Source organism: Trachurus japonicus, chromosome 21, assembly GCF_045865225.1.
Source record: "Trachurus japonicus isolate A0001 chromosome 21, Traja_1.0".
NCBI classification, from domain to species: domain Eukaryota; kingdom Metazoa; phylum Chordata; class Actinopteri; order Carangiformes; family Carangidae; genus Trachurus; species Trachurus japonicus.
The window spans coordinates 12,763,325-12,776,973 of record NC_140927.1 but is presented as its reverse complement, the minus strand read 5'-3'; the positions used below and the strand labels follow the sequence as shown (position 1 = coordinate 12,776,973).

At 40.1% G+C, this 13,649-nt stretch overlaps 1 protein-coding gene across 1 annotated transcript in view; it reads left to right on the top strand.

Annotated features, from left to right (window-relative positions):
• LOC146964853 (ephrin type-A receptor 6-like) overlaps nucleotides 1-13,649 on the top strand; it is a 173,454-nt gene that overhangs the window by 135,121 nt on the left and 24,684 nt on the right. Inside the window, exons 6-8 of the mRNA XM_085764227.1 lie at nucleotides 8,143-8,267; nucleotides 9,117-9,279; nucleotides 12,431-12,539. Of these exons, the coding sequence (XP_085620353.1) occupies nucleotides 8,143-8,267; nucleotides 9,117-9,279; nucleotides 12,431-12,539 (397 nt within the window). The remainder of the gene's footprint in view (nucleotides 1-8,142; nucleotides 8,268-9,116; nucleotides 9,280-12,430; nucleotides 12,540-13,649) is intronic.

The window sequence follows — 13,649 nt, the reverse complement described above, 5'->3', positions numbered from 1 at the left end:
TTCCATTGCTTTAGTGCCGATTGTCAATAAGAGGACAGAGGTATAAATGTTAGAGGCTGTTTGCAAGTCAAAGACCATACAAAGTCAAACTTTGTCTCACTAGGTTTGTTTAATTTGCCTCTCCTTTCTCTTTCCCTTTTGTAGTTACTTTTCCTGCTTCTATTTTCTCAGTCTCTTTTTTCGTGCTACAACTAAACGCCACAGAAATAGCTCAGGAGTTTTAGAAAGGTCTCATACCTTTTCTCTTTCTCTCACTCCCTCCCCATTCCCCGCTTTTGTTGCGTGACTGATGATTTTAATTACCTGTTAACTCCCTGTACTCAGCAGATACACATGATAAATGGTCTTGGTGGCTGTTGAAGCCACCATCTGGATGGGGCAAAGGAGTCTTAAGGAGCTTTTCTCCACTGTCACACTAAAGACAACCACAGCAGGGGAGGATTGCAGGTGTGCCGAGGGAGAGCAGGAAACTGTCCCAGTTTAGATCCGGTTGACAGCTATTTAGTGTCATAGGGGTCACATCCATTTTTCCTCCCTGAGACTGTACAGTAGGTAGCTACATTATACTTCTAGAAAAAGACGCCCTCGTCACAGCAGTAGGGAGAGAGATGGCTGTAGACCAGTGGTTCCCAACCTGTTTTGTATTGTGTACCCCCTGAGCCTTTTTGTCATACCACAAGTACCCCCTCACTCATACATGAAATGGTCATATAAAATGTAACACAACTGATTATGAAAGGAAAATCATTTTAATTTATCTCTTTAATTTGTACAAGGACATGTATTCTCTTGCATTTTAGTTGTTTCTTGCTGTTTTTGTGTTTGTCGTGGCCAAGTGTGTCTTCACAGAATTGTACTGTAGGATTGTCACAATACTAACATTTCAAACTTGATATCGATGCCCAGGAAAATATCCGATACCATATTTGATACTGCAGCAGTGCTTCCCTTACAGCTTATTTAGGGATTTATCAAAACTCCTATAACTGTTGTCACTGCTGTAGAGGACGATGGCCAGCAAAATGCAGCATTTTGTTTGCAGAAAATGGACGTAAAAATCAGGTAATTTGGTGTCACCAGTCAAACATGGTAGGAAAGGTTTGATGTGTCCGTTTATAAGGAACTGATCTTGCATGTATACCTCATTCACATCAACAGAGTTACTCAGGTCAAACTTGCTTCAGGAGTCTGTGGGTTAACATCACATCAGTGAGACCCCATTGACCAGGGTAGGACATAGATCAGACGCTTCTCGTCTTTTGAGAATGGGTTGTATTACCAGGAATGAAAGTTAATTAAATGCCAGAGACGTTTAAATGTCATTTAACCCACCTACTAAAAAAGAGAGAAAAGAGATAGAGAAAGACAAATTGAAAGTACAGAGACATGGAGCATGCAGAAGTGCAGACAGAGGGCTGAAACTCAAACTTAAAGGTATATTCCATGAGAGCGTTTGGAGTTGTTGGATTGTGTATTTGATGAGTTTGATAAGGGAAAGCCCGGAAATACTGTGCACCGTGCAGAGCTCACGTCTGCCCAGTTGATCTCAAAACAGCTTGCACCGACAATTAAAGGTACATTGTCTAAGTTCTCCTGTTATCTATTCACGAAAATCGATTATTTCATTAAAAAGTACGTTTTTCATTCATCAATAATTACCCCCATCAACAAACTGAAGTGTTTCAGTAAGCTCTGAATTTGCCGTTCATATCATTCATATATACATCGAGCGGGTAAGCTCGGTGGTGGCTGACATGTCGTGTCGCTCAGTGGCACCGTGACCGCAGGAAACCACGGAAACTCAAACTCGGAGACACTGGAGCTGTCGGCTCAGGTCGAGGTGGCGTCTGTGAAAAGTCACCGCGGTGCAGTGAGGACTGTGAGGACTGCACGTGAATGCTGCATTCAGGTGCAGTCGGAAAAACGGCCGTCGGTAACAAACCAGATGTCATTTTAGTCACAGAAGTCGAGAGAAAGCCGGTAAAACGTGGGTCAGGTCAACAATACCACATCGCCATGACAACATATTGTCACGTGTATTGTTTTGCCTCGTGCTGACGGGCCACTTGTTTACATAAAGGCTTGTTTAAGCCGTTACCTGCAGCGGCTGTTGTCCGTCTGCCATCTAACCGATTTCACCGATTTGTACCTTTTAAAGATAATGAACCTACTCCAAAGACTATTGGGATTATGACAGTAGGCGAAATTGCCAAAATGTTGAAATATCCCTTTAACTTTTATCAGGTAGACTATTCGTAATTCTCAGGTTTATCAGCGATACTGCAGACTGGAGTCTCTGCTGACAGTGAGGAGAAGATGCTGTCTCATGAGTGGCTCCAATGAGGTTCCAACATTCGCCCAGTCAACCTGTGTCATATAGAGTCTGCTGTCAGTTTTTGGTTTTCTTTAGTTAGTCCTGTATTTATAGAGTACACCATAACAACCCTGATATAATTGCTAAGATAAGTGTTTGCATCAGTTTAATTATACTGGCCAAGACTGCCAGCAGTGCTAAAATACTTTTACAGTAAATTCAGCATGTGCTCAACAAACCTCCAACAAACACTGAGGGACGTGGCTTAATGTTCTTCTATCACCTTGTTCAACATTTTGGAAAATATGCGCATGCTCCTAATATGAAGCGAGGCTAGCTACCTGTTAAGGCTGAAGTTCAGGAAGGAGCTCAACCGTATTTCTCAATTTGCAGGACACACCTTGACTATCTAACAAAAAGACAGGGAAAGCAGTGCAGCACAATTCTCCCTTGGATAACACAGAGGCCCGTGCTAATTAGGCAACAATTTCAATTATACTGAGCCTGATTGAGTTGAGCAGATCAGTGACTTATTTGTGTCAGATTTCACATTAACTCTCTATAATTAGACTCAGACCCAACAGTTTATTTGACCGTTGTCAGGTCTCTGTGGTGTCTAGTGTTTGTGCTTGGAGTTCATGGCACAGAGCAGATAGCCCAGAGAGCGCTGGGGGATGACCTCCAGCATTAACAAAGGGTAATGATGATCGTCCTCCAGACAGACCCCGTGTCACTTCAGTTCTGTCTTACGGTTTGTAAAAACAGCACACACAAAACCACATCCACACACATGTTCACACACTGACATTGCAGATTCTATAAATGTGACACTGCTCCAACTGATTACTTGCGTTCCCAGCGGTGACGCTGGAGACAACTTCAATTCATTCGTTCATTCCCTTAGTCCCTGAAGCAACTATGAAGTGACTGTGAAGCACACCACACTTTTCACAATGGCAGCCGGTGCATTCAAGCAAATTGAATATTTGTATGTTTTTATATCCAATATACACATGTACGTTTGCTCAAACTGTAAATCTCTAATGCTATTCACTGCTGACTGTCGTGCTGGAAGGACCGTTTTCTGTTACCGTTAAGACGAGACGCAACCAGATACCCAGAAAAGAGACAGACATATCAATATGACTGTTGTAAACAGGAGCACCTATATTGTGTATTTGTGTGTGTATGTTTCTCTCTCGCGCTACCTCTCTATCAGCGGTGAATCAGTGGAGTGTTAGGACATCGTTTAAGCTCTCGCACAGCATCAATACTGGCTCTATTGATTTTTTTAAACAGTTAATGGAAGCCTTTAGGGCAGGAAAGCTAATTAAAATCATATGCAGGTCAAGCTCATTTAAAGACTCCCCATTAGTTTATGTTGAGCTTAACCACGCTTGACTGGAAAATCCATCCATCGGGCATCGTAATTGACTGGTGTTTCTAATGGCTTTCCAATGCTCCCGCATCTCAGAGAAACAGAGTCGGTTCGTCTGGCAGATTTCATGCTGCAGCTCTAATAACCCACATACAGAATCATTAAAGATGGCTGCCACGTGTCCTGTGTCCTCAAAGTATCTTGTCACTGCCTGGTGATGTGTCTCATACTCCTGTCTGTAGAGATAAACAATGTGCACCCACTGTGCACACTGAGGCGGACATAATTTGTCATGAGTCTTCAGTGATTTCATGGGTAAATATGTCTATGATCGCGCTCTAGAGGAGTTTATTTAAGGCTAATGCTTTAGGAGAAGTGTGATACTGACTACACCTATCCACTCACGTAGCTGGGAACTAGTTTAGGTTTAGGGCTTTTTATCATCAGCCAACTGTATCACATCATTAAATTACATCTGGATAACACTGACTGACTGATAATGATAATAAGGAACCAATACTGAAAGTAATATATTATGATCCTTGTCCAAAATCATGCTCCTCCCCATTAGTCTTACTGAATTACCTGCATTTACTGTAGATAACAAAGGATTGCATGTCAGTTATAAAACCAGCCAGAGGTGAAATTATTGTGATAAGGAATCCGATAGCATGATCAAGTCCAAAAAACCCAATCAAAAGTCTGTGTCCTCTTTTCACTTCAGGCTCTAATTCGAAGAATATATTGTGTATAGAGTATCACCTTAGGTAAAGGCAACGAGTAGTTCAATTAGAATAACAGCAGACTTTGTGCTCGCTCTGGGAGTATTTTTTGAGTGTTGTGGCACAACAAGTTCAGTTTTGACATGTTCTGTGTTCCCTGGTTTGTTTGCACAACTCGTGTGAGTGTGCATTCTGCAGCGCCTTGCGGTGGGAGGTTGATTTGAATCTGTGAGTCAGAGGGAGATTGTATTCAGGCTTTGTTTATTGTTCCCTATCAGGGGCCAATATGCTAACAGCAGATGCCAACCATCTTGCTGTGTCTTAGTTTGATGCCTCCGCTGCGTGACTCTAGCCACAAACCACGCCGCCCTGCCGCCACCGACCGTTGTACCAAGCTGGCACAAACAGAGCAAGAAACCTTGCAACATCAGGGCTTCAGCAGAGTGGTTCATTAGCCAGAGTTAGATCAGATAAAATCCCCCTGAGATGAATTTTTTTCTCACACTGAGGACAGAGGGAACAGAGGATACGAGCACACTCAGAATAAAATGGCCATATGAGAGGTTATATTTAATGATAACGCCTAATAAGATGTCAGAGTGGCATTGGCTTATTGTGTCGCTGGAAAAGCAAGGCTGTATTTTCTACTCTAGCGGCTCCATTTTTCAGAGAAGAGGCACTCACACTTGTGCCCTCACATAAACTCCAACATACACATGTATTCTAACACACACACCATGCCCTTTGAGCTTGCTGATTATGCTAATATTATTAACTGTTTTCACTCACGCATGATATTACGTTGTTCTTTTTTGGCTAGCATTTCAGACAACCTACCAAATTTTAAATGGCTATTAAGGTGTCTGTTATTAAGGAGAAGCCAAGCATTAAAAGGCATTTAATGTAAAAGAGGCTGTTGCTGTAAACTAGATGCTGCACAATGTACCTCACCCTTCTAGCCCTATTTCACCGGTCACCAGGTTTTGTTGCAGTAAAATTACTGACCTGAGTTACTGGCTGCTTGATTAACTGGAGGTTTTAGTCATTTGTAATCAAAACTACCATTTGTTCATCATGTAAATAATGGCCAACATGTTGTCAAGTAAATTTAGAGTTATTGTCAAATTTGGCACATTATACAGTACAATCAAAACACAATACAATCAAAAAGCCCTTTCAGATGATTTGAATTGATTTTTTTTATTTATTCAAAAACACAGCACAATTAGAGGCGATTGTAATGAGTTATTTGTTTTTGTTTTTTTCATATTTATCCCTTTGTGGCTTAACCTTCATCTACAGAGTCTGATAAACAACTTTTGTCACAAAGATTTTTCTCAACAGTAAAGATGTTACAGTACTTGCTCAGTTCAGTCAGTTTTTGAGAACACCAACAGCACTGAACGTCTATTACATTGAGACTTAATTTCCTCCCACAATGAGCGAGGACTGAAATTTAGAGATGTGCTTAAAAAGGAGCAGCAGAGAACAAGTTGAAATTTATAATCATGCAAACGGATAAAGCCAACAGCAGATGGAGAGTCAATGGCCAAAAAAAAAGACAGGTGGTGAGGAAAATAGAACAAGTACTGTACAAGTGGGAAGATGGGAAGAGAGATGTTCACTTCCAGCTTCTTTTATTGCATTAGTAGCAGTGGGTCTCTCAGCATCTGGCTAAAAAGCTCAAATCCCAGACGGCCCACATCTCTGATCTCATCTAACACCTGACCCCTGAACCTAAACCTCCCTAACACCCGCACCCCCCAACCCTAAGCCCCACAACTGATCCCTCGTCTATTCCCTGCACACAAACCTCCCAGCCCAGAACACCCGACCTCAGTCAAAGGACTGCAAACAGCCTCCCCAGACACACAGCTGTAGAAGAAATGAAAAAAAACTCAGTAGCTAGTCAGTAGTTTCACTTTGAATACACACGAGAAAAACAGGTCTACATTTAATGGCCACATAATGAGTCAGCTCTGTAACATTAGACATATAATATATAATAATAGCTCTCATGGCAGTTACATCTGCTGACCTCTCTTGGGAACTCAGTGCAATTATTTACCCAGCAGAAATTCACGGAGCTAAGCTAATGCAATTCAGTGCAGGAAAAGATAGCTCCCTCAACTTATTTTCAATTTAAACCTGATGATCCTAGGGGGGAGTCATGTGGATGCTTTTCACAGTGATTTTGAAATAGAATAATTGAGAGTGCGCACGGATGTGTGACAATTATTGCTGACAAGGTGGGTAGGTGTTGATGTGTGTGTTTAGCCCGCATGTGTGTTAATGCTTATGCACATTCACACTGTTTGTTAGCTCCTGCTTCACCTCACTCTGTATTCGGTGCACATTTTTTATCAAACTGTCTGCTCGCTGGGGTTAGCTGGTTCTGTCTAGATCAACAAGAGTCTACTGCCAGGCTCTGTGAGGCTGTACTCGGGCTTAATGGCAGCTAAATGGTAACATCAGCATGCATTTTGCTGAGAAGGGTACCATGCTGTTGCTGAATATGGTCAACTACTAACACTTGACAGTTGGCACATACTACCTCTTAGGCTGATGGGAATGTCTTTTACAGGTGTTGGCTGATAATACTCTTGGGTATTGAAGGAACAATATGCTGCATTAACCCAAATCAAGGCAGTTTATCACAATTTAATTACATGTGATCCATTATTCAGGGGCTTTGCTCAACTCAATTTAAGTAAAATCATCTCATTATCTTGTTAACCCTGAGTAATATGCATTTTTCATGTACTGTTTAAAACCACCTGTAGAGTTAGTGCAACAATTTCTTCGCACAATTCTTCTGCATTGGACCTAAGATAATAACATGCTACTAATGTTATTATTTTATGACATGCAATGAAAAGTTCTATGTAGATATCGAGCTGACACTGACATATTTGCTCTATGAAATGTTTTGATTATGACCCACAGTAACATTTGAAATAAAGTTCTTATTCAACTAAATTCAAAACAATCAAGTATGAAAAATACACTGTTGCCCATAAAGTTGGAATTATTTTGTTTTCAGACACATTCCTCTTTTTATTCCTATTACAAAGGTTAATTCTGGTTTAATTTTCACAGTGATATGTTTGGAAGAGATTGATCATTTACGCTTTGAGAAGATATAGGCCTACACTTTATCTATCCAGAATAATCATTTCATAAGAAGAGGTTAAAAAAAATGTTATTCCAACTTTATGGGTGGTGTATAACAGTAGCCTATATATAATACATAGTTTAATCATAGGCTATATCAAGATCAGAGATAACAATGTGTTTGACAATGATAAAATAACAAAACAAGCAAGAAACACAAATTACTTTAAAAATGATACCTTATTTTTAGGGTTGCCCCAATAATCGAAGCTTCGATTTTTTTGGGTCAGCCCTGGCTACTTATTTTATAGTTTTACATATTGTATTGATTAACTTAATGATATTTTCTTCTAGGCTATAGTATACACAATTAAAGAGCCACCAAATACACTGTATCAGGAGGCGAGTGATGCATTCATGTGAAATAGTTTGCTTGCCAGTTATATTCAGGATTTGTAGATGATTCTTCTCCATCTAGTGTCAACATGTAACCCATTAATTTTATTGTACTCATTACAATGCTCATTAAATGCTCACTAAACATGACTGAACTAATTGAACTAACTGTGTCAATACACTGAAGCTGACATCTGTGTATTATGTTTTCACACCAGGTCTGTCTGTGGTTGGGGCAGTGAAGAAGGACTGGGCCTCTCCCAACAGCATTGCTCTGTCCTGGCAGCAACCTGAACAGACAGCACTGCCCATCCTAGACTACGAGATCAAATATTACGAAAAGGTACGTTGACTTCTACTTATATTCAGGTCTGCAGGGCATCAGACTCATGTGTTGACTGACCAAACTATTATATTTGTCCTCAGACCTAAAGGTTTTTGTGGCACAGTGATGTTGATTAAGCAGGTACTGTTTATTGGAGTGAGATTGTATCTGTCTTGCTTATCATCCATAATTGTGTTTAAATTAAAGTGAGCAGTGAGTCAAAAAATAAGTTAATGCTTTTGACCTCAGTGTCACTGAAGATTGTTTTTGTGCAACCAAAAAAGACTGTATCACAGAGGTCTCCGATTTATAATCTTTAACTTCATAGTTATTCATGGTCTGGTATGTTTATACAGATAGTGATAATCAATTTTAAATTGTTGTTGTTGCAGCAGAGCTTCATTAATACAAGCTCCTCATTGTATCAACCAAAGGAAGGGTCCAATACCTTCCAAGAGATAAAAGTATTGTTTTCCTGGAGTTTAATGATCCCAAAGTGCAAATACTGTCTACTATCCTCTCTCTGCAGACAGTCACAGCTATGCAGGGGGGGCTACAGTTACCAGTAACTCAATGAAATGTCATTCCAGGAAAAAGAAGTCTGTTTTTGTTAACTAAAGTGATTCAGTTTGATTTTGAGCTCTCCCTCGCTTGTAGACAGTCCTAATTATTGGTTGTGCAGTCAGCAGCTGCCATAATAAAAGAGACAGTAATTACACACGTATTGTGGTCCAAATTGGAGGAGAGATGCAGTGCACCTTCCACCCAGGTAAACATGGTCAATGGTGACGTGATCAGGTTTGGAAATCTGTTCTTTTATATATTTTATCTTTCTTTTTTTTGATTGTCTTCCACTCTCACCCTCAGGAACATGAGCAGCTGAGCTACTCGTCTACACGCACCAAGGCTCCCAGTGTGATCATCTCAGGTTTAAAATCAGCAACGTGGTACGTCTTCAGTGTACGTTCCCGCACGCCAGATGGATACAGTTCCTACTCGCCGAAATATGAATACAAAACTACAGGAGACTGTAAGTACCTGAGACCTACAGAGCATGTTTATGTGGAGTGGATACATGTGTGTGTGTGTGTGTGTGTGTGTGTGTGTCAGGGAATGTGTGTATTTGTGTATTGTGAGCAAAACAATAAGATTTTATTTGTTTTTTATTTATTAGTTTATTTGAAAAGGGACAGTGTACATTAATAAAACATTGTGAAAACAAATGTAAATGTGCCTGAGTTTAGCTAAAAGGCTAATTTTCATCGGTAGTCCCTCTGCCTGATGTTAAAGGGAATCCTATAAAAAAGACAGCAACAAAAAAATACCACATATAAAAAAGGTAACACATTCTACATATACACATTATTATATACACAACTGAAAGATAAGAAAAAACCCTCACCCCTTTGAACATCTAGACAGAGATAAGGATTGGTTTAGGGTTAAGATCATCAAGTTTATGCTCAGGTAATGGGCAAACTGTTGTATTTATGTCTTTTGAAGAAGATGTGTGCAGAAACCATGAGATGGGAGCAAAGAAAACGTGTAAAAAAAAAAAGCCATAATTTTTGAGTGCACTTCACATGAACTCTAAAAGTCTCCATATGCTTAGATCAATCAATCAAGATCAGTTAATGTAATAGTTTGTCATTAGTGTGGTGTAATGTAATCTCACTACATGTAGGTTTAATCTGTAACCTTTGAGTTATGTGCAGTGAAATTATTCAAGTCAATGAATTCAGTCAAATGTCCTAAACATAATTAACATGCCCATGTGTTTTGAAAGGCACAGCAGCAAATAATAAACCTGGATATGAGTCCATGAACAGTTGCACCAAAAGTGGGATTCAAACCAGCAGCTTTTTGAAAAGATACTGGGAAATTTGCAGTCAAACAATCACAAGCACACCACACCTCTTCTTGAAATATAATCAAAGTAAAGAGAACTCACTTGCATCTAACCAGAACATCATCTGTCTACATCACTGCTGATCCTTTCCAAATCACACTCTAGTCCCTTTTGATGTTGCTCTTACACTGCAGGCAACCTGTAGCTCCTCTTTGCCATAACACATGAAAGTTAATTTGGGACCTGGCGATGTTTGGTTCTACAGTCAACAACAGTGTAGAAACACGTGCACTGTGCTGCCAAATCAGGGAGAAGCTTTCACAATGTGTGGCTGCTGAACACATTTTGGAAGAAGCTACTAAATTCATATCATCCTATACACACAGTTCCCATTTTCCCTCACTGTTTGCTTCCTGATTGGATTTTATAAGAAATAATGTGAAATATTTGTGATTGCTATGTGTTAAAGTATGGAGCAATCCACACAGTCCCTTTTATTGCATCTTTATTGAGGCAATCTTGATGTTTTTACATTTTCATCTGTTTTTGGATTGTTTTCTCCATGCTTGTTGCAGACACATTTTCTGTCCCTTTAAACAAAACTCTAAAGTTCTATGATTTTAATGGAAATGACTGAACTGTAACTGAACTCTACCTTAGGTTACTTTTCTGGGCCAGTTTCTCCACAGCTGCACTCATTCTGGTGTTGAGCTATCAGAATTTACAACATCAACAACAGAGAAAAAATATCAATCCATTGTTATAGAAGCAACATGTAACAGGTTAATAATTTTAAATATATAAACAATGCTAATTTAAGTAGTAAAAGAAGATTAGGAACCATAATACATACTTGATTTTAGTGTAACTGATGTTCTAAATTGCAGCACATCATAATTTTGTTCATTAATATTTGATGTGATAGACCAGGGTTTTCTCTACAGTTTCAGTTTCTCATTGATTTGTGGTAACAAAACCCTGAAACGTCAGGATATCAGTAGCAATAGCAATCAAAAATTCAGTACAATCAACCAGGGAGTCTGACAATACAGTCTTGATGGTCAGCATATTTTGAATCAATGTTTTTTTTTTCAGCCTGGTTGAGTAGTAGCTTTATTGCAAACCTGCTCATAAAATATAAAGGTCCAGCTGCCCTTTTATGTCAGGTCAGGTATTGTTGAGAGGTGATTTGGCTTCACAGTGGCCCTCTCCCTTCCAAAGCTGCAGAGATCTGCTTTATCTGCGGATCAGACGCTGCTTGGCCAAGCCTTTGTACTGCCTGGCCTTTTATCTGAAAGAGAAAGCAGATTTGGCCCCTGTCGCTCTCTCTCCCTCTGTCAGTCTGTCTGTCCGCCTGTCAGTCAGTCTCATGTGTTTGTTTTTCCGTCAGTCTGCGAATCTGTCTGTCACCTCCACCGCTCTCTCTCCCTATACACTTGTCATCATCTCTCCTCTCATTCATTTCCTCATCCCTCACTTTGCATTCTTCATCCGCCACCCATCTCTCGTCTCGCGCTCTCTCATCACACACACACACACACACACAAGTCCAGCACATCTGTTTAGCTAGTGACATGTGTGAGTGCATGAGGCTGATGGCTGGATGAAATGTCTTGTGTGATCGGGCCACCGCCACTTTCACTCTCCCTCCTGCCGAGTGATCTGTAATTACTTCTATCCATCCAGACACACAAGCACACTCACACATTCACGCACACACATTCACACATACTGTACAGCATAAACCCACATGAGCCTCATTCATTGGGCAAGCGACCACGCACCCTGATCTTCAATTCATATTCATTAAGCGCAAAATATTATAGAAATAAGCTTGGTAATAGCAATCATCTTTCAATTATCTGGGATTCGTTAGCCTTGTGACAAGACACAGAAAAAGGAAAATCATGAATATCAAATGGGACCAATTTAACCAAATGATCATGGACTAAATCACAATTTCATGAATGAATAATATTAATTAAACAGAAGCAGGCATATGAATCATTCCAGTACGAAAGCTGACAGAGGATTTTTGCATGACAAAAAGCTGATCAAACATCTTTCTGTAATATCTGCCTATCAAGAGAGCGCGCATGGTCTGTGTCTGGGGCACTGATGGAGAGGAATATTTAAAATGATACTGAATGAAAACTTTTCTTTTTCTCCATCTCATTTCCCTCTTTTCTTTCCTCACCACTTTTTATCATCCTGACTTGCTCTTTACTCCTCACTCTCTCTGTCGCACCCTCTGGTCTCTCTACTTCTTTTGTCCCCTCATCCTCCTCATGCCTTTTCTCTCCAACCATTGCCAATTCTCCACCACCTTCAGCGTCAGACATGGCTTCTGATCAAGGTCAGGTGTTGGTCATCGTCACAGCAGCAGTTGGTGGCTTTACCCTCCTCGTCATCCTCACACTCTTCCTCCTCATCACTGGAAGGTAAGATGAATTCACTTATCCCAGTGCATTGTTGATACTTTTCACTGCATGGTTTGAAATGATGTTACATGTTGCCAATATTACTAAGTTGAACTTTAAAAATCAACCAGTCCGTGTTGCCAACTGTCAGCTGAGATTTTCTGTGATGTCCCATGATGCTGTAAATTGAGGCGTCTGCATCCTGATGAGAACAGAGAGAAACCCTGAGCAGGCAGTTTCATTCCAGAAAAAAAACTGTTCTAACCCCAGACAGTTTTACTAATTTCCGACATCAGACGTTTTATATTTATGGTACTGTAACTCCACTCTAAAAATATCTGGGTGCAAGAGTCATTTTTGAGGGAATGGAAATGTAATGACCATTTTTTCATAGTAATCCAGTCACATACCCTCAAAGCAGTGCTGGTACAGGGAGTGGTTTTCTTTCACTCACTGTCTTAGTTTTGTTGCACCTGTGGCAGAGTCGAGTCTTAGCAGTTTTGCTAAGGAGTTTTGTTAACCTCATCTAATTCACCTTCAGCCAGATCAGCCAGAATAACTTGATAACCTTTGTGGATGTTCTGGGCCTTAATTGGTCCAATGTCGCAGAGATGTCACTGGGGTTCAACTAAATAAACTTTTCTGAATAAGACCAACTCAAACTATGAATAGAACAAGATCCAGGCTACATGGTTATAAGAACGAAGACCATTTCCTTTCTTGTAAAACTTGACTTACTTCAGAAGGGAGTAACTTCTTTTCCTTCCTTTTGCTCCACTTGCCTTAAATGATCTGTTGCCTTGACACCTGTGTTTTTCCTGCTGAGTCAATCATTGCAGATATTACAGTGAAAAAAAATCATTTTTGTTTGGTGCAACAACTTCATGTCCTTCTAGCAGCTCCTCCAACCTAAATGACTATATACTGTGGGTCGCCTGCTCCTTCCCTTGGATTCAACTCAGCAGGGATGCAGATGTGCCAGAGCTTCATTAGCCTCAAATTCTAATAAGTTACATTAAAGAAGTTACTTACTTACTTACATTACTTACTTACTTACATAAGCTTAGAGGGCCTTCATGGTCATCGCCACAATAACAAAATAGGTTATGGTAAGGTCATGGATGTACTGTA